This window comes from Apodemus sylvaticus, chromosome 9, assembly GCF_947179515.1.
Source record: "Apodemus sylvaticus chromosome 9, mApoSyl1.1, whole genome shotgun sequence".
Lineage (NCBI taxonomy): Eukaryota > Metazoa > Chordata > Mammalia > Rodentia > Muridae > Apodemus > Apodemus sylvaticus.
The window spans coordinates 109,357,126-109,376,544 of NC_067480.1; the positions used below are offsets into that span (position 1 = coordinate 109,357,126).

The window sequence follows — 19,419 nt, forward strand, 5'->3', positions numbered from 1 at the left end:
TCTATTTTTCCAGTCGGATTAGTTAATTGTGCGTGTGGTAGTGGTCAGAGGGGGAATTTGGAATCCGTTCTCCCCTTCCACCATGCGGGTTCCAAGGACTGATCTCAGATGATCAGGCTTGGTAGCCGTGCCTTTACCTGCTGAGCTGTCGCAGCAGCCCCTGTTGTAGCTTTCCCCCAAGACTCTGCTACCAACTGTCTGTTTATATGTTAACAAAGAGAGACAGAGAAGCCTCTGGAGGGAAGGAGAGTAACGTCAGGTGTGCTCAGTCTCTGAGAAGCTTTACTTCCAGAGAGCTTAGGGGCTGAGGTGGTTAGGGTGGGGTCTAAAATGTGATCATCTTCAAAACCATTGTGATGCTTATTTTAAGACAATTTTTATTTTGAATTTTAATCTGTGTGTGTATACATGAATGTGGACTTATGCATGTGAGAGCAGTGAACAGAGACACCACAAGGGGGCATTGGGTCTCCCCCTCCCCCACCCCCAACTCGAGCTACAGGTAGCTGCAAGCTGAGGACAGAACTTGGGCCATCTGAAGTAGTAGGAAGCGCTCTTACCTGCTGAGCTCTCTCCAGCCCCAAAGATGAAAAATTCTAGTGTGATCCAGTTCCTATTTCTTAAAACTTTTATGCATACAGGAAATTAAATTCATTTTTGCAGGTAAATCTAATTCCCCTCATATGTGGAACTAAATGATATGTAATTTCTCAAGTCATTTCATTTACACCAGAAATAATGTGAATCATCAATCAGTTGCAGAAACTATCCATACAGCAGGGATACACGAAGTTTCAACAACTTTTAAGATTGTGTTTCATAAAAGGGTTCTGTCACAGACATTTTTGAATTATAATTCTACCTCATGCTTTGAAAACTGAGGTAATGAAGTGGGTGGTTAGTCACACCAGGGAGTGCCAGGGAGCAGGCATAATGGGATGGACACCCGCCACCCACACACACCCACACATACACACACCCACACACCTACACACACACATACAGACCTCCCCACCACATACATACCCACACACCCACATACACACACACCTCCCCACCACATACACACACACATACATACAAATACACACACACACTACACACACACACTCACTTCCCCACCACATACACACACACACACACACACACACACACGAACAGTCAGTGAGCTTTCTCCTGCTCCTCAAGACTGATGGGTTTTTCTACAAGTTCTGTTTTGATGGGATCACAACAAAGAGGAAGAGAAACGCTGGCCTGTATTTCTTAAACTGTGCCTTACTCTGGAAACCTGACCATTTCTTACTCCAGATGAGATTCCTTAAACTGGTCTTCTGTTCTGTCCCCAGAGACGACTGTCCAACAAGATCCAAAAGAATAGCAAGAGGCAAGACAGATTATTCCCAAAATTAGTTTATAGTTTGATCAAATACAATTCCTCAAAATACATACAAACATAAAATGCTTCACCTATTATATACATTAAAATCTCAGAGATCAATATAAAAGCTTTAGGATTTAATACGTCTTAAGGATTCAGGCCTGCTTCCTCACATCCTACTCCAGCAAACCGTTGCCTTGCATGTTCGAGTTGCTTTTCCTGCAGTAAGTGTTTTCCGAGCTTTGGGGCACATCTGATATGTGAATCACAAATCTCTGTCCATTGCTTAGAGTTATGAGGGCCTCCTGTCCCACGGGAAGGCTGAGCTTCACGGCGCTTTCGGTGGCCTTGTCTTCTAGCAATACCTGGATGAGCTGAGTGGGGTGGGGGTGGGGTTAAAGGGAAAAGACAAAAGAACACCATTATTCTAGTCCTGGTTGCAGGATCTGCCCACTTGGGGACCTAATGTGGGGTGGGGAGTAATGTATTTCCTTCGCTTCTGCTGGGGGAACCCTAATTTCTCACAGGATCTTTCACACCTCGAGATTTCCTGGGAGGACCCGCCAATCAGAAGACGAGGCAAGAGAGATGGCGCATGTCAAGTGGATTGCCTTTAGGAAAGGTGTGAGGGTCTGCAGTTTGGTGGAGGAGCCCTGGAGCTGACTACTTCCCATAGAGACCTCCCCCCCAACCATTCCTCAAAGATGGACTTAGGCTGGGGAGGGGCTGGGAAGACAGTTGCGCTCCACTGGTGAGTGGACACTAGGTTGGGCAGGAAAGGATTACAGAGGTTCACGGGCTCTGATACAGCTCACATAGTCTGTCTTGCTCACCCACTCACACCAGGGGAATGGGGAATGGAGATGTGGACAAGACAAAAGAGTCTCTCTCTCTCTCTCTCTCTCTCTCTCTCTCTCTCTCTCTCTCTCTCTCTCTCTCCTTCTCCTTTAATTCTAAATACATGAAGGTGAAAATCAGTTTGTGTTTTTTAAGATTATTTTCTTTATCTGATGTCAGCGACACCTTTGAATTTTTCTTGAACATGCCTTGGCGTCTTAGAGTCTCTGGGATGTTGCTGCAGTTCACAAGACTGGTGGCTGGATGTGTCAGTCTGGAATGCTGACTCCGGCTGTTATCCTAGGTGCAGGGCAGCGCTAAATTGTTCTGAGAATGAGGCTGTCACAGATGTGCAGTGCACGGGGCATTAACTCTCACCAGAGGAGCGCAGATGGGCCATGGGTGTGTGTGTGTGTCACACATGCTGGATAATGAATGCAATGAAAATCAGAGGCGTGTGACTTCTCGGTGTTCGCTTGTTTAAGTCATTACAGCTAACTCAGCAGGCGTGAAGAAACAGAACGGCTTTAATTAATCTCTAATGCATATTTCCTTGGATTATCTGTCATTCATCTGCTTGTACTGCTTTATTACGAAGTTCAATTAAGTTTTTAATGTCTTCTCTATTGTTTCCGCCAATTAAACATAAGTCAGACCTCACTGTAATGAGCTTCCGGGACTGCAGAGGTGCGTGGCATTCGGGGCAGGTGCTCAGAGCAAGGAGCTTGCCGGCAGGGTAACCGTGATGACTGGTGGATGCTGGATGCTGTTTGAAAGCATTTTTCAGTGATTGGCTTATTTAAACCTATGGAATTAAGCTGCTTGCTCTGGGTTCTCAGGTAACACGTGAGGAGGTGAGATTCTGGAATTTGTGTGCAGGAACTGCACACTTACCAGTCACTGAATTAATTCAGAAGTAATCCCACTGGTGGAAGACCCACTGAAGAGAGGATGCTGAGAAGGTTAGCCTTGGAAAGGCATCTGTACAGGTGTGAACCCTGAGCTCTCAGGTGATCTTGGGAAAAATCTGCCATCCGAAAGCCTCAGTAATGGCACTGTGACACAGATCTGGTTACATCCCCTTTCCCACATGGTGACTGATGCTTGTGCCTGCTCTCTATCCTGCTCAAGTGTGGCTCTGGAGGTGAAAGTTCACTTGCTCATCTCCCTGACTGACAAGATTGTCTATGTGGCCAAACGTAACCCCGAACCTTCTTCTAGAACTATCTATTCACTTAAAGGAATCTCTAGTCAATTTGGGAAGATCTCCCAACCATCCCTGATACTCCGACATCCTCCATACATGGTTCCTCAGTCTTCACCATCCCCTGGGAAAGATCTGGGCACCATGGTCCACCATCAGAGATAATCCTATCAAGCTGATTTACGGCAGAACCCTCCTGATGCTTGATGTCTCCTCCTAGAGATCCCACTGACTGCTCCTTGATCCTTATCTATTTGCTGTCATTGCTTCAAGAGTTGAGCAAGAGCCTGTTTGTCCCACCAGAGTGGTCTTGAATAAAGGGTTCCTTGCCATGTTTTAACTGACGTCACTGGATGACACAGTTTATTCTTTAACAGATTCTCATGCTGTAGTTCACTGTATTTCACTGAACACCACAACCCAGCACTCATGGTGGTCCTATTGAGTTCTACAGAATGCTCTAGAATAGGCTCAGATGGACCACTATGTCTGCTGCTAGGCCTGGACAGATTTTCTAGGCCACTACCTGGGGAGAGTCATTCCCTGTTAGCCTTCTTCACAGTGGCTTGGTCTCCTTTCTATATACGCTGCTGGAATGTTGGCTCCAGCTCCTCCTCATCTGAGGAGACCCCACTCCCACTGCAGTCATGTCCTTGACTTTGGGGTCAATAGTCATTAGCTCCCGACTCACTGACTAGGTTCACTTACACACACAGAGGTCTCTTATAGGACATACGTTGTAACCGGCTGACTCCTTTGGTGTTGTCCTTAGAAGGACTACTGTGTATGGTCTACAAGGTTGCTTCCTCTCCCTAGTCCTTCCCATCCTATTTCTAGGCATTCTAAATCCTAAAGGGAATCCCTGAATGAATTAAGATGCTAACTGATCTTCCCTTAGATTTATAGAACCTAGGACCTCTGGTCAACACTAGAACATACAGTCCTCTGCAATCTTTAGTTTTCCATGCTCAATGAACACAGAGCAGGAGACTGACAAGAGTCTACCATGAAGAAAAATGACATTTGTCTCTAAAGAAGTTCAGAAACCAGGCCATGGTGGCTAAGATATATGGCAGTATTCTGGACAAGGGATACAGAGATGTACACTATAGATGGTAAAGATGTACCTATGACAGAACTGTCCCTCCTGGCTCCTCTCTCCCTTCCCTCCCCAAGGTCCCAGTGCTCCAATCCCCCCAAGACAGAGCTCTGAGTCACCAGCTTCTCTGTCTTCCCTAGACCCTGGCCTGAAGACGCCTGACTTCTTTCTCAGTGTCCGTGTGAGGTCAGCCATGGCAAGGGTGCGCAGCCTATATCCATACCAGGAATTCATGGAGGCTATTCACACAACTGGATGGACAAATTGACTATTCTGAGATGAAAAAGCAAAGTCTAAGCAGAGACAGACAGACAGACAGACAGACAGACAGACAGACAGGACCTGTCACCTCAAAGGCACATTTTCTCGTCTCATTGATTTTATGTGTGTGTGTGTGATTTTGGGGATGCTTTTCTGAACGTCTTATACAGAATCTTTGAACTCTAGAACACTTAAGGATGTGTTTTGCAAATACAGCTCCCTGGAAGGCTGTATTTTGGAATACTGGGAATGCACAGTTTTCATATCCACTGCTGACAGGGTCATTCATGGACAATGCATCTGCTTCTGTGAGGGGATCTGCTCTAGAGGGGATCTGTGACCGCAAATGGAAAGCTAGGGAGGGCACCTAAATCCCAAATGTGTGAAGGGGTTGAAGAAATTACGGCCGCAGAAAGGGCTCAGCAGAAAGGGCTCAGTAAAGCCCTTGCCTTGCAAGCATGAATGCAATTCCAGAAGCTTCTGAGAAAAGCCAGGTGGGGTCAGAGACCAGTGGCTCTCTGTGACTCAGTTAAGCCAACCTAGCTTAATGGCCCATTCTAGGACAGTGAAAGATTCTGTCTCAAAAAAGCCAAGATGGACACACACAAACACACACACAGTCTGATGCATAAACAGACACACGCACATGCACATACATGCATATAAGTACCCCCCACATGCACAAATGCACACACACACATGGCTCCTACACACACACACACACACACACACACACACACAAGACTAACACATACACACACAGACCAGCAATGGGCAGGCAAACTATCACAGCTGCCCCTGACAAAATGACTGCAAATGAGAGGGTTCGGGAACCCTTGCCACTGTTCAGTCCATGCGATCTTTATGAGTTCCACAGCTATTTGCATTTTTATTAACTCTCTCCCTCTGTGTATGTCTATCTCTATGTCTGCCTTAGTATCCCTCTGTGTTTGTCTCTCTCCCCATGTATATCTCTCTTTCTGTCTCTCTGTGTATCTGTCTGTCTGTCTCTCTCTCTGTGTGTCTGTCTGCCTCTCTCTCTGACTCTCTCTGTGTGTATCTGTCTGCCTCTCTCTCTGACTCTCTGTGTGTATGTGTCTGTCTGTCTCTATCTGTCTCTCTTTCTCTCTGTGTCTATCTGCCTTTCTGTCTCTCTGTGTGTATGTGTATATGTGTCTGTCTGTCTCTTTCTGTCTGTGTGTGCATGTGTGTGTGTGTGTCTGTCTTGTCTGTCCCTACCTTATTGCCTGTGGTGGTGTCCACCAGGAAGCCCAGCACCTGCAGGACCATGCTGCTCACGCCCATGGGACCACAGCTCTGGCTCATGTGTTTCAGTGTCACCTGAGGTGACTCCACATTCCGGCTTGCACATTCCGATGTTGGCAAAGAATCCAGAGGGTGGAAAAGGGCCTGGTCCGGCTGGGTGAGGAACTGGTCATCTGACAGCAGGTCCTGGAGGCTCCCCAGGTCCTCCTCTTCCTCCTCCTCCTCCATGCATGACTCTAGGATGTGAATCACATATTCCAACAGCAGCAGATGAAACAGATGCCAGGCGCCTACATTAAATGACACCAGAGATGAACACGTAGAATAAACAGCAGACAGAGAGGCATAAGTCAATCTCTAGGGAACAGGTGACTTTCAACTCCTTGGTACCAGAGAAAGGACTGAATGGCTGGGGTGCTTGGTGGTCAGGGACTTGGACTTTGACCCTTGCAGTTATCTACACTTAGGGAGCCCTGCAGGTCAGCTGCACACAGAGAGGGCCAGAGGCTAGAGCTGACTCGACATGAGAGACGTTAATGCCCATCTGGTGTGAGTCCGGAGGCAAGCACACCGCGTAGGAGACAGGCGCACTGCCTTCTGCTCTATCGGAGAGAAGTCTGCCCTGATGTTTGCCCGGGAAACAGAATGGGAGGCCTAGCCTGTGCAATCTTTAAAAATACCTTTTAAACCAAGTAATGCCGTGGCTCTTGTGTGATCTATTTAAGTTATTAATGAGAGAGGGGATGGGGGAGATGCTGGAAAAGGATGGAAGAAGAGGAGGCAGCAGCTAAACACAGGCAGCAGCGGGGACCGGGGACCGCGTAGTTTACAAATCAACACAGGTTTGATCCAGGAGGGTGGGGGCAACGTGCGCTTGGCGTGAGTGCCAGGAGTTTGGGTTTTCGGTTGGCTGCAGGTCACAGAGTTGTAAAGCAATGAAAGCATATTTCAGGAGTGTGCACTCCATCTTCTTAAAACCGTTTTCAAAGCTCCCACCATCTTCCCTACCCAGCGTTCACTGATCTCTGATGGAAGCAGGGACATGGACCTTGCTTGTGAGACAGTTGTCTGACTTGTCTACAGTAAACTTGGTCACCAAGGCCCAGCCTGTTAAACCTTGTGAAGACCCCAGTTTATAGGAAAGGGGGAAGTGCCGGGACGAACACTCTGACATTGAGTGACGTGCAGGCAGGGGAGCCGGGGTGGTGGAGCAACACCCTCAGACCTGGATGTCTTCTGTAATGTTTGGACCAGAAGGGAGTATCCCATTAAAAATGGGCGTCACCCACATGGCTCTGTCTAGCAGCAATCTTCCCAAGAGCTACAGGGTGTTTGCAAACTCATCCAGACGAAGGCTTGCTCGCCTTCTTCCTGCTTTGTCTACACAGAGTGGGGGTGCTCCGCAGCTTGTGGGGTGAGACTGATCCTGCCTGACTAGTGTGCAGACTGTGGGAGGGGAGGCTTTGTCTTCCCTCTGCTGTACGGGGCAGTTATCATCACTGGGCTGACAGAAGCAGCCCGAGGGAGGGCCGGCTTCGCTCACTGTTTCTGAGGGTTCAGCTCATCACGGTGGGCGAGGAACTGGGAGCAAGGCAGCTCATTCCATAATGCGCACAAGTGCCTCCTCCCTTTATTCAGGCACTAGAGATGGGACGCACCACACACTGAAGGTAGCGTATCCTTCTTCAGGTAATCCTCTCTGGAGCTGCCTTCACAGACACACCGAGAGGCGTGAGTCACCAGTCTCCTAAATCCATTCTAAATCCTAGGACGTTGACATGCTCTCTGCCAGCGGCTATGACAACACCTGGGACATTGCAGGTGGGGACATGGGGGTTAGGGGAGAAAAACCTGTTCACTGAATGATTCATCTCAGGAAACCACAAAAATTGTCCCCTCCCTCCAACCTCCTCAACTTCATCTTCATCAGGGACCTGGCTGTCCCTCCCCGAGGACCATCACGGGGCAGGAACTCTGTCTGCACATGGTGACAGCTTTATCAATTGTTGCTCCTAACAGTTGAAAACAACACTTGAGCGCTTCAAAGAACATGCGTCCCCCCCATCCCTGGGTGCCGTCCTCAAAATGTCACAGTTTATGTCTCAAAAGCAGGGACAGTCCCTCTGTCTCAACTGTGAGGGAAGGAGGAGGACATGCGGTCTGTTTATTCCGTGGACAAGCGCCTGGCCACTAATAAACAGATAGCCATGGTCTTCTGTATGTGTCGCACACGACATAAAGTATTAAGAGAAAGATGAATAGATTCTACACAGTAACATGAAAACTTGTGCTCTGGTAATGCTCTTATTATATATTTATTTATCTTGTCTATTAGCATTTATGTAACAAAGCACTGTTATTTACTTACCCACAGTTTTATTATTTCTTTGTTTTTCAGTGTTAGGGCTTGAACCTTTTCTCTCACAGAGTCCACCCCCACAGCAGCGCTCTATCAACAATGTGCCTCAGAGGGTCAGACTCACCAAAACTGTCCCTGTGGCTCAGGGTCATGGCTTTGCTCACGGCTGTGAGGAGAAAGTTCCATTTCAGCTGGAAGCTGGCAGCGAGCTTGATAAACTCCTCTTTGCTTTTGCTTGGCTATTATTTTTTGGGCGTAAAGGGGGGAAATGGCGTTTATGATAAAATCAAGGAAAAAGAACCCCATGTTTTCAAGAGCACGTATTTGTCATGAGCACACACGTTAAAAAGGAAAAGGACAGAGGGGGAGATGAGAGTGGGGCTGAAGCCAACTCTGTGTGAGGGCCTCTGGCTGGTCTTCTTGTGTTTTGTTTTGTTGGGTTGGCTGCTGGCTCTTGGAGGCCTGCTGTTTTCTCAAGGGAGGTGGAGAGGGAGTGGATTGGGGGAGAGGAGTGCAGCTGGGAGGAGTAGGGGAGGGGATACTGGGGAAGAATCTGTTTGCAGAGAGCGGAGGCAAGCAGGGGACCTATTTCTAGCCTCATAAGAAGGACATAGTGGATGTTTTTGCTTTTAGTGTGGACTCTTCGCTTAGACTACAGACACCCCTGAGTCCTGAGGTCAGGGCTAAAGCTGGCTCAGCAGACAGCTGCGGGCAGAGTGTCTGCCTCATAAGCAAGAGGACCTGGGTTTGCGTCCAGAACACAGAAGAAGACAGCCAGCCAGTCTAGTGGTGAGTTCTCAACTAGTGGAGGACCCTGTCTCCAAGGGTGCCAGGCATGTCCAGGGCCAGACAGCAGCAGCAGGAAGAGGAGAGGCCCTGCCTCAGACACAACATAGGAAAACCAACTCCTAAGCAGTGACCTCTGACCTCCACACAAAGGCTGCCTACCCACACTCCAGCACCCAGCCACCCTGCCATTATTTCTTTACAACGTAGGACTGGTGAGCCCCTGTCCTTGTGCCCTGCAGAGCTCCGGCCAGCTGGTGGCCAAGGTTTGTATTAACCTGGCTGTCAACAGGATGCTGCCCTATGTAACTAAGATGCTCAGTGTGGAGAATGAGAGCAGCATTCAGTTACATGTGGACCACGGCCATGACATGCTGTGACTTTTAAATGCCATGTGGTCCACGCATGAAGGCAAGAGGGAGAGTGTGGCTGGAAACAGAGAACTGTCTTTTCTTCTTACTGCTTTTCTTCACACACTCACAGAAAACCTGCAGATGCCAAAGGCCTTCTCTGTGGGGTACCATCTTTCTTTCCACACTTCACCTCCAAGAGGGGCTCCCCTGGTGACCCTCAGTGTGGAGGGAGTTGAGGGACATTGTGAAAATACAGGTGCATGTGTGTGTGTGTGTGTGTGTATGTATATATATATATATGTACTATGTGTATGTGTGTACATATATATGTGTATTATATGTATGTATTTATGTATATATGTGTGTATCTATCCATCATCTATCTGTATATCTACGTCTGTCTATCATTCTATCTCTCCATCCATGATCTGTCTGTATATCTACACCTGTCTACCATTCTATCTATCCATCATCTGTCTGTCTATCTATCTATCTATCTTTCTATCTGTCTTCTATCTATCTATCTATCTATCTATCTATTATCTATCTATCTATCTATCTATCTATCTATCTATCTATCTATCTATCATTTATTTATTTTTGAAGCAGGGCCTCATGTAACCCTGACTAGTCTCAGCTCGGTTATGAGTTTCTGGTTTTCCCTCCACACCTCTGAAGCTTGGGGTAACGGGTAAGCATCACTATGAACAGTTTTATGAGGTGCTGGGGATCAGACCTCATCTATGCTAGACAAGAACTCTACCAACTGAGGCACATCTTCAGTCCAGTGTGGGTGCTTCCTAAGGGCAGCTGGGTGGGAGCTGGGGGAGGGCATAAGTACCAGTGAGACTTTGTCCCATGGCCAGCAGGTGCTTCTTGATGCTTCATTTAGAAAGTATTCTTGGGTCCAAATTGCATAAGGCAAGAACAAAGTTGGGCATTTTCCTCCACTAGCATTCTACCAGATGCTAACACCAAAGCCATGTGTCATCTCTGACAAGTCCAAAGCTCCACGCTGACTGTCTTATTGACAATCACCTGTATTTTTTAAAATCAGCTAAGCTATCTCATAGTAACAGCCCCTTCCAAGGCATGTGCATAAAAAAACATCATTTTTCTTAACATGCCTCACTGGTGAAGGCTGCAGAGAGGGCGGTAGACCAGCAACACACAGAGCCATCACGCGGTGTCACGTGGCTTGCAATGTGAACAAGTTAGTCTGGCTGCTTTGAGGCCAGGCTGGTGTTAAAGATTTCACAGTTAAAGATGGTGGCTGAGTGAGTGTGCAGAAATAAGGTCAGACCCTTGAGAGCATGTGCCAGTGACATGCCAAGTCAATCACTGTCCAGTACAGGAGCTGGATCAACTATTATTATTAATTTTTTTTTTTTGCACAGGGTCCAGCTAGTCTTGAATTCATGATGCCCCTGCCTCAGCTTCTCAATCATTGTGCACCTTCCTCACATAGCTTGGGCATACCTTTCAAGAAGCAAAGAATGGAAAGAACAGTTGGGAAGGGCTTCCTGGCTCCTCCCTTGGAGATGCAGATCCTGGCTGGGGCCCCTGAGAAGGCTAGTCAGGGTCAGGGAGGGCTGGGAGCTGGTGTCTGACAGCTGGCCGCCTCCAGGCCTGGGTCGGTTTCTGGCCTGCTGTGTCTGTTCCTCCCTCTCCACAGGCTCATCCCTGCCTGTGGTTCGGTCCCCACACCTTTGCCCTTCTCTCTCAGCTAACATGCATGCTGTGTGCCTTTCACGAGCCACTTCAAGTCCCACACTTTCTCCGAGCCCGCTTTGTCACCTTGAAGGTGTCTAGAGTCCATCTCACTTGCAGCTCAAAGCTCTGCGCCGCCCCTGCCCTACCCCTGCTCAATGAGGACCACGGGCACAGTGCTGCATCTTCACCATAGGCACTCCTGGCTCTTCGTGGCTTGCTGTCCACTAGGATAGTGACAGAAGTCAAGCCCAGGACCCCGGTGAAAGGAAAGGAGCCCCTAGAGGCACCCCTGCCAGGAAGCAATCCCCTCACATCCACTGACAACCCAGTCCGCCTTTTCGCTTTCTGTGCTCCTGGGAGTGGAATCTGCAGCCTCACCCACTCTAAGCAGACGCTGTGCCACTGATCTACACACAGCTGCAGCCCCCTTTCCATCCTTCCTTCCCTCCCCCCAACCCCCTGCACTCATGGCTGTGCCAGAGCTTGCTCTATAGACCAAACTGGCCTCAGATTCATAGAGATCCTCCTGACTCTGTGCAGGAATTAAAGGCGTGAGCTGCCATGCCTACTCCTTGAGGCTTTTCTAAACTACTTCATTGGGACATGACTGTGAAGTGCCCAGATGGACACCGCTCTTCCCAAAGGCAGAGAGAGCTTCCATCCTCCTCAATAATCTGCTTGGTGCACACACACCCAGCACATGTTCTCCCTGTCTTTTAAATCGCTGTATAAAATCCATGTTTACTCAAATACCACACACACAGGCACACACATACACACACACACACACACACACACACACGCACACGCACACACACACACACACATATACACATATACGCACACACATGTATAAAGCCCACATTTACTCAAACATCACACACGTGCACATTTGTGCACACACATGTACACTGCACACACACATACAGACACATGCTCACATATACATGAACACACAAACACATGCATGTACACATACATACACATATGCACACATGCACACATGTGCGCGTGCACACAGTGCTATGCCACCTCCTCATTTTGTGTCTTGTTAGAGAGGTGAGAGCCAATGTCCCCACACTACCCTGACTTCCTTGTGGCCCCCAAAGAACCTCTTTCTCATGCCCTCAGGGACAGACAGAACTTCAAAGGGATTCTCCCAAGGCCTACACTCTTTGGAAACAAAGGATGAATTCTGTGCTGAGTTTACCAGCTCTGTGGTCATCAAGGCTAGAGTCATAAAGCTAAGTGCTGGGTACCTGAGGTTGTAATTTAGCTAGGAGGATCAACACCCACTTCTTTCCTGTAAAAATCCAGCTTCGTACCTGGAAGACAAGCACTTGGAGGTTTGAAGACACACAGTTTAGGAGTTCAGCAAGATCTGTTGAGGTTTCCAGCAAAGAAATTAAACAGCCCAAGCCTGCAAGGAGACAGTGAAATAAAGAAGATCGCGTGAGCTCGGTGCTCACATCAGACACCTAGGGGACAGACATGAAGAATGATGCACTATTCATCTTGAACACAAGGGATCAGCTCTCTGGCTGGAGCTATCACTCCTGGGGTCGCCTTCTTGGAAATCACAGTCCTGTCTCCACCACTTGTTGCGATGGGAAGATGTGTCCTGAGACAATAGCCCCACCTTGCAATTACACAGAGTCTGACTTCAGATGAGCTCACCTCGCTGTGCAGACGTGACCTCACCTATCCTTGACAGCTCTGCAGATGAGCTGGCTCATCAGTGTCACCTAAACATGGGGGCATCAAAGGCAGTCAGTGCCTTGCCTGGGGCTATGCACACACACAGGTGGAACCCCCAGCATGTGCGTGAGCCTGTGATGACTCGAGGTCTGACTGTCCCAGGTAGCACTGGACCAGCCTCCCTCCCAAGGGCAGATGCCCAGCAAGTGGAGTTTATGAAACAGCAGACCCAGTGGCTCCTGGCTTTGGACACACCCGGCCCACGGGTACCGAGGGCAGCTGGGAATGCGCTGGCAGTACTGTGCATCCTCTTTGGGACACACAGGGATGACACTCATGCTCTAAGTGGGCCAAGAGGAAGTTTATGGGTGTCTAGGGCTCTGTAGGTAGGTTGGGGCTTGGGGCAGGAGCGGTGACTGGATTCCCACCTGGGTTTCCTGGGGAAGCCAGTGCCCTCCGCAGGGGAGACTGTGAGCTCCTACCATTGGGAATGGATGCCCAGAACCCTGAAATTTTGCTCGGCTGAGGAACTGGGACATCACAGAGTGTTGGGGTTCTGTCTAAGCTCCACCCCACACCTACCTGGCAATAGCCAGGTATGCCTTGTCCCAGAGATCTGGCCCACTATAAGAGGGGCTACTTGCCCCTCCAAGATGAAAGGGCTTAAAAGGGGAGAGTATCGGGGATTAGGGGAGTGTGGCTAGGCAGCGTGGGGGGGAAGGTGTCCAGGCGGGCCCTTGCCTGGGCACCTCTGCCCCTGAGGGACCACACACACACAGGCATAGTATAGAATAGAGTTTATTCAGAGTAGGGGATGGGAGTTAGTGGTAGAGAGAGGCAGAGAGAATAGAGAGAGAGAATAGAGAGAGAGAATAGAGAGAGAGAATAGAGAGAGAGAATAGAGAGAGTGGAGTAGAGGCCGGCTATGACCACGTGGAGGGGGGAAGAGCCCAAGGAGCAGAGAGGTGAGAGAATGTGGGAGATCGGAGAGCAAAGAGGGAGAGGAGGGGCAAGTAGCCCCTCTTAGAGTGGGCCAGATCTCTGGGGTGGGACATACCTGGCTATTGCCAGGTAGGTGTGGGGTGGAGCTTAGACAGAACCTCAACACAGGGGGCATCTGGATAGGGGAGAGCCAGAGTCTTAGGGACAAGGGACACACAAGTGACAAGTAAAAGAGGAGTTAGTGGGCACTCTTACAAAAGCACGGATGTCTCTCTGTACTTTAATAACTAGCACAGCTGTAGCCAGGTCAACTCTACTTCAAAGTCAGAGAAAAGATTATTTTGCAGGTGGCGTTTGTTACAGAATCCATGTGTCCGTTGGGTCACAGAAACTGCAGTGCTACTGTGTGGAAGCAGCACTCTGTGTGGCCTAAGCGAGGCACACTGACACCCAGAGCCTGCATCTTTGCAGGCAGCTGTAGCCAGGGTTGTGTGGACTGGGGAGGGGTTACACCTGCAGAGGGAGCAGAGGAGCCTGGGACCCACGGCCAATCTTCTGGTAACTCCCAGCTCCCATCCTGAAAGTCTCTGGGAAGGTCCCTGCCCCGTCCCTCACAGTGTGTCACCCGCAACTGAGCCTATTTACAGGAAGAGAGATTTCCCTTACAATTATTGAATGTCAAGAGGATCTTCGCATTACTTGTTTGTGGAGCACCACCATGGTGGCCGGCTTCACCCCTACCCTGCCCAGAGTTCGAATTCCACATGGCTAACTGCAGGTCAACAGACCCCTGGTAACTTACAGGGCTAACTCCATCCAATCACACAGCATGGAAGAGATGCTGGGGTTTGCACGTGTACAAGACAGATGCAGAAATGATCTCCCCCTCCTCCCCCTGGGACAGGGGTGGGGAATGTCTGCAAAGAAATTCTGCAGACCTCCCAAGGCCAAGGCCTCGTCACTCTGAGTGCTTGCTCCTCAAACACGCGTTGGCACTGACGTCCTACCTGACCCTCAGGAAGGCTCTGGGAGCAGACGCCACAGAGCCGTGGTTCCCAACCTGCGGATCACAAGCCCCTCGTGGGTCAAACGCCACTTCCACAGGGGCCGCATACCATATATTTACACTATGATCCATAACAGCAGCAAAATTACAGCTATGAAGTTAATAATGTCATGGCCGGGGGTCACCACAACATAAAGAACTGTATTAAAGGGTCACAGCATTAAGAAGGTTGAGAACCATGGCCCTTGGGGAGTTAGTTCCTGGGCTGCCTGTCGCCCTCTACAGGAAGACAAGTGTGAGCACATTCATCTAGGTAACAACTGGTCTGCTGCAGTGAGAGACCTTCCTAGTGATGGCGAGTGTGAAGGAGTGTGTGAAGGAGTGTGTGAAGGAGTGTGAAGGAGTGTGGAGGAGTGTGAAGGAGTGTGTGAAGGAGTGTGCGAAGGAGTGTGAAGGAGTGTGTGAAGGAGTGTGCGAAGGAGTGTGGAGGAGTGTGAAGGAGTGTGGAGGAGTGTGAAGGAGTGTGTGAAGGAGTGTGTGAAGGAGTGTGAAGGAGTGTGTGAAGGAGTGTGAAGGAGTGTGTGAAGGAGTGTGAAGGAGTGTGTTAAGGAGTGTGTGAAGGAGTGTGAAGGAGTGTGAAGGAGTGTGAAGGAGTGTGTGAAGGAGTGTGTGAAGGAGTGTGTTAAGGAGTGTGAAGGAGTATGAAGGAGTGTGAAGGAGTGTGTGAAGGAGTGTGAAGGAGTGTGTGAAGGAGTGTTGAAGGAGTGTGAAAGAGTGTGTGAGTTACATTTCATCTCTGTGTGGCTCTCTGGATCCTCTTCATGGCCCGAGTCACCTTCCAGGACCTTCTTCGAAATATCCAGAGTGCCTTCTCTGATGATGGCACGGAGGTCTGACTTCAAGAGGCCAACTCTCCTGCTGTTTTTCAGGACCATTTTCATTGTCTAAGGGCGAGGAGGGAGGATAATGGTCAATCTGTGTCGCGTTCCCATCGCTAATCCCTCCTGGACTTCACAGAGTGTCCTGCTATTGTTGAGGGGAACGAGCGGTGGTTGTGGGTGTGTGACAAATGACACGGCACGTTCGGGCTCCCGACGCGGGGCTGCTAAGAGTCCTCTTTCTGAGCACCCCCACCCAGGCCCAGGTCACTCTAGGAAGGAGAGTGGAGGGTCTCATAATATTGTCCTTGATCCTAACCGGACAGCTGTGGGGCCAGAAGTCAGTCTGTCTTCTCTCCTCTCTCCCTCTTTCTTTCCTTGCTCTGAAGTCACCCTCTGGGTCCTGCACACGGCAAGCAATCGCCGTCTCTAGGTCACTGCACACACTGCAGCCCGGCTGAGAGCCCCGGGAACGCTGGGTGCTGACAGGGGTGTGTGTGTGTGTGTGTGTGTGTATGGTGGTGGTGGTGCTGGTTCACAGAGGACCTGGTAAGTTCCTCTCCATCTCAGATGGACTTGGGGCCCGTGTCCAGGGGCTGGCACTATATCACTGCCCCGTGGCACCAATTTGGGGGCAGCTCCTTGACGCCAGTGTACAGAGAAATGAGGAGACTGGTGCCTGTCAGGGCAAGAGACGGGGTGGGATCCTGCTGAACGCCAGGAGCACTGGGACCCCTTCTGTTTGTGGGCGGGATGGAATGGACGCCACATGTCATGTCGCTCAGGTCCCTCACAGCAGTGTTTGCTCACAGTCAGACACTCTCCCGTACAGCTTAGGTCACCTCTGCAGGACTTGGAGCGCCTGGTACGGTACACTCCACGTGCATAGCTGTTGCATGGTATTGTCCAGGGGACAATGACAAGGGGTGACTGTCCGTGCACAGTACAGATGCAACGGTCAAAAGGCCTTGGGAACATTTCAGTGAGAGGTAGGTTGAGCCTGTGGAGAAGAACTTAAACATCCAGGAGGATTGAACCATGTCACCGTCCTCTAGCACAGTGGCTCTCAACCTTCCTAGCGCTGCGACCCTTTAATACAGTTCCTCGTGTTGGGGTGACCCCCAACCATAGCGTTATCTCCATTACTACTTCAGAACTGTAATTTTGCTACTGTTATGAATTGTAACATAAATATATGATGCATGACCTCAAAGAGTTTGAGACCCACAGGTTGAGAAATCATAGTGTCTAGTGTGTCGGCTACAAAGTCAACACACCTTAGACAAAGGCTCAGAGCTGTGGAGACTGGAACCCCAGACATGTGGAGTTCAGAGGGACACATGTAGAGGGAGAGGAAGGGGGCTGCTATGGGACCTTTTGGTCTCTGATACCAGCCAGCCCAGGCCAGTATCCCAAGCAGTCTCCCTCCTGTATTTATTAGATGTAGTGCATCTGTGTAGAGATCAGAGGCGGTGGAGCCTTTCAGGGCAAGGGGCAGGGTGGGCTTCCAGCATCGGCCCTCTGCCTGTGGCAGTGGGGGTGGGGTGAAAGGGCTCCCTCCCTGCCTACAGGGACTGCACGGTGTGGCTCAGGAACCTCCAGGGAGCTGCAACGTACCTTCGCCATGTTGGAAAGGTAGGTCTTTCTCCTGAGTCTTTTGACAAATCCAGTGACTTCTGTGGAGGATAACACAGGGCCATTACTGGTGCCGCCCACTCTAGCGCCTCTGTGCAGCCCCGAGGCCAAGCAGCAAAGCTGTCAGGCCTCAGTCTGCGCCTCCTCTTCCTCCTCACCCATCGGCTGGCTGCCTCCCCAGTGACTTAGGGATTCTTCTAGGAGCAGCACGACCAACCTAAGCCTGTGCAGCAGAGGCTTGTGGAATCCAAACATCTGGACTGGGCTACTCTGGGGTGGGTGCTCCTCTTACGAGGCGAAGCATCACCCCCACAGTGACAGGACTGAGAGGAGGGGCCTGTTAAAGCAAATTATTCACAAAACTTGGAACTTTCCTGAAGAGATTGGTGCTCCTAAGAGAGGAGAACTCAGACAGAGTCCTCGCCTCTCCCTTAATGTGAGGGCAAAGCTGACAGACTGTCTATGAACCAGAAAACAAGCCCTGACTAGATGAGATCTGCCCTACACTGACTTCCGGCCTGTGTGAGACCCATTCCTCAGAAGCAAGCGAGGAAAGACTCTCCCCTGCGTGTGAGCTGCTCGGGGCATGACATGTTACCATACAGCATTCGTGCTTTGTGTGCAACTCTACCTTTGAGTTTGGAGATCTGTAAGATGGCTGGAAAACCCTCCAGAGCGCCGAGAAGCCACAGCTTAAATCTCTTACTGAACAGCCGGACAGACTTCAGGTACTGGATGCTGACGTCCTGTAGGAAGTCGGGGAGCAGCGTGTCCTCCAGGCCCTACGGAGAAAGAGCGCGCAGAGTGGCCAGGCCTGCAAGGGCGGGGGCTTCCAACAAGTGACCCGCAGACAGGCTAAGTCACGGCAGGTCTGAGGGAGGTCACTAATGACCTTAGGCGGCCATGGCTTCCAGTACAGGCCACCCTGGTGTGCCAGAACAGGAAGCTCAATAATTCAGACACTGATAATGGAACCCCCCCCCCCCCACATACACACCCCAGGTTCTGTGGATGGAACCCAAGGCCTTGTGCACATGCCTCTGAGGCACACCCTCAGTGTAGCCCCTGATTCAATAAAAGTGAGCAAACAAACCCAAAGCCAAAACAAAGCAAACCCCACCACGCCCACTCTGGCGAACACAGAGTCAGGACCAACATTTGTAAGTGCTGAGTCAGCCCTTTTATTTTATGTCTGTGGTGACAAACTATAACCACGAGCTCCCTAAGACCTAACTGGGGAGACTTTGATGAGCAAAGACAACTTCACCACAGAACTGAGGTCCGTCTGACCTCCTAAATCCAGTGACTGCTCCAGGGACTGGAATTTCAGAGCAGAGCAAGGCTGGCCACCGCGCGGCTCCAGAGTGACGGCTCGCGGCTCTGCATTCTAAAACATCTTTTCTTTTCTGGATGTTATTTGCTTTATGTGTGTGACTGTCTGCCTGAATGCATGTCCCTGAGCTTCATGTGTGCAGTGCCCAAGGAGACTAGAAGAGTCCTTGGAATTAGAACTACAGAAGGCTGTGAGTCGCCATGTGGGTACTAGGAATCGATCTTGAGTCCTTTGGAGGAGCAGCCAGTGTTCCTAACCTCGGAGTCATCTCTCCAGCCCCCTGAGAATGCCTTTTATAAGACTGGCCTGGGAACACCTATAATCCCAATACCCAAGAGACTGAGGCAGGAGGATTTTAAGTTCAAAGCCAGCTTTGATTACATCAAGGGATCCTGTTTCCAAGAAAAGATAGATAGATAGATAGATAGATAGATAGATAGATAGATAGATAGATAGAAGATAAAACATCTTGGGTTGATATGTTTGGAGGAAAAAAACAGGCTTAAATCTGAATCATGGATCATTATTTTCTGTGTATGAGGAAATTTAAAAGAGCAAAAGGCCCTACCCTAGTCCATTGTGTACAGGTTTGTATATATTGGGGTGTGCTATTCTGGGCTGGTGTGTATTGGAGGTGTTATTCTGGTACAGTATGTGTATTAGGGTATGCT

The 19,419-nt window shown here is 49.7% G+C and overlaps 1 protein-coding gene across 1 annotated transcript in view; it reads right to left on the reverse strand.

Moving 5' to 3' along the window:
- Window positions 1-1,407: 1,407 nt before the first annotated feature.
- Window positions 1,408-19,419, reverse strand: part of Rfx8 (regulatory factor X8) — a 62,158-nt gene continuing 44,146 nt past the window's right edge. Inside the window, exons 9-15 of the mRNA XM_052192566.1 lie at window positions 18,047-18,197; window positions 17,398-17,456; window positions 15,690-15,846; window positions 12,582-12,676; window positions 8,529-8,643; window positions 6,019-6,335; window positions 1,408-1,752 (exon numbers count right to left, since the gene is read on the reverse strand). Coding sequence (XP_052048526.1) covers window positions 1,555-1,752; window positions 6,019-6,335; window positions 8,529-8,643; window positions 12,582-12,676; window positions 15,690-15,846; window positions 17,398-17,456; window positions 18,047-18,197 — 1,092 coding nt within the window. The 3' untranslated portion in view covers window positions 1,408-1,554. The remainder of the gene's footprint in view (window positions 1,753-6,018; window positions 6,336-8,528; window positions 8,644-12,581; window positions 12,677-15,689; window positions 15,847-17,397; window positions 17,457-18,046; window positions 18,198-19,419) is intronic.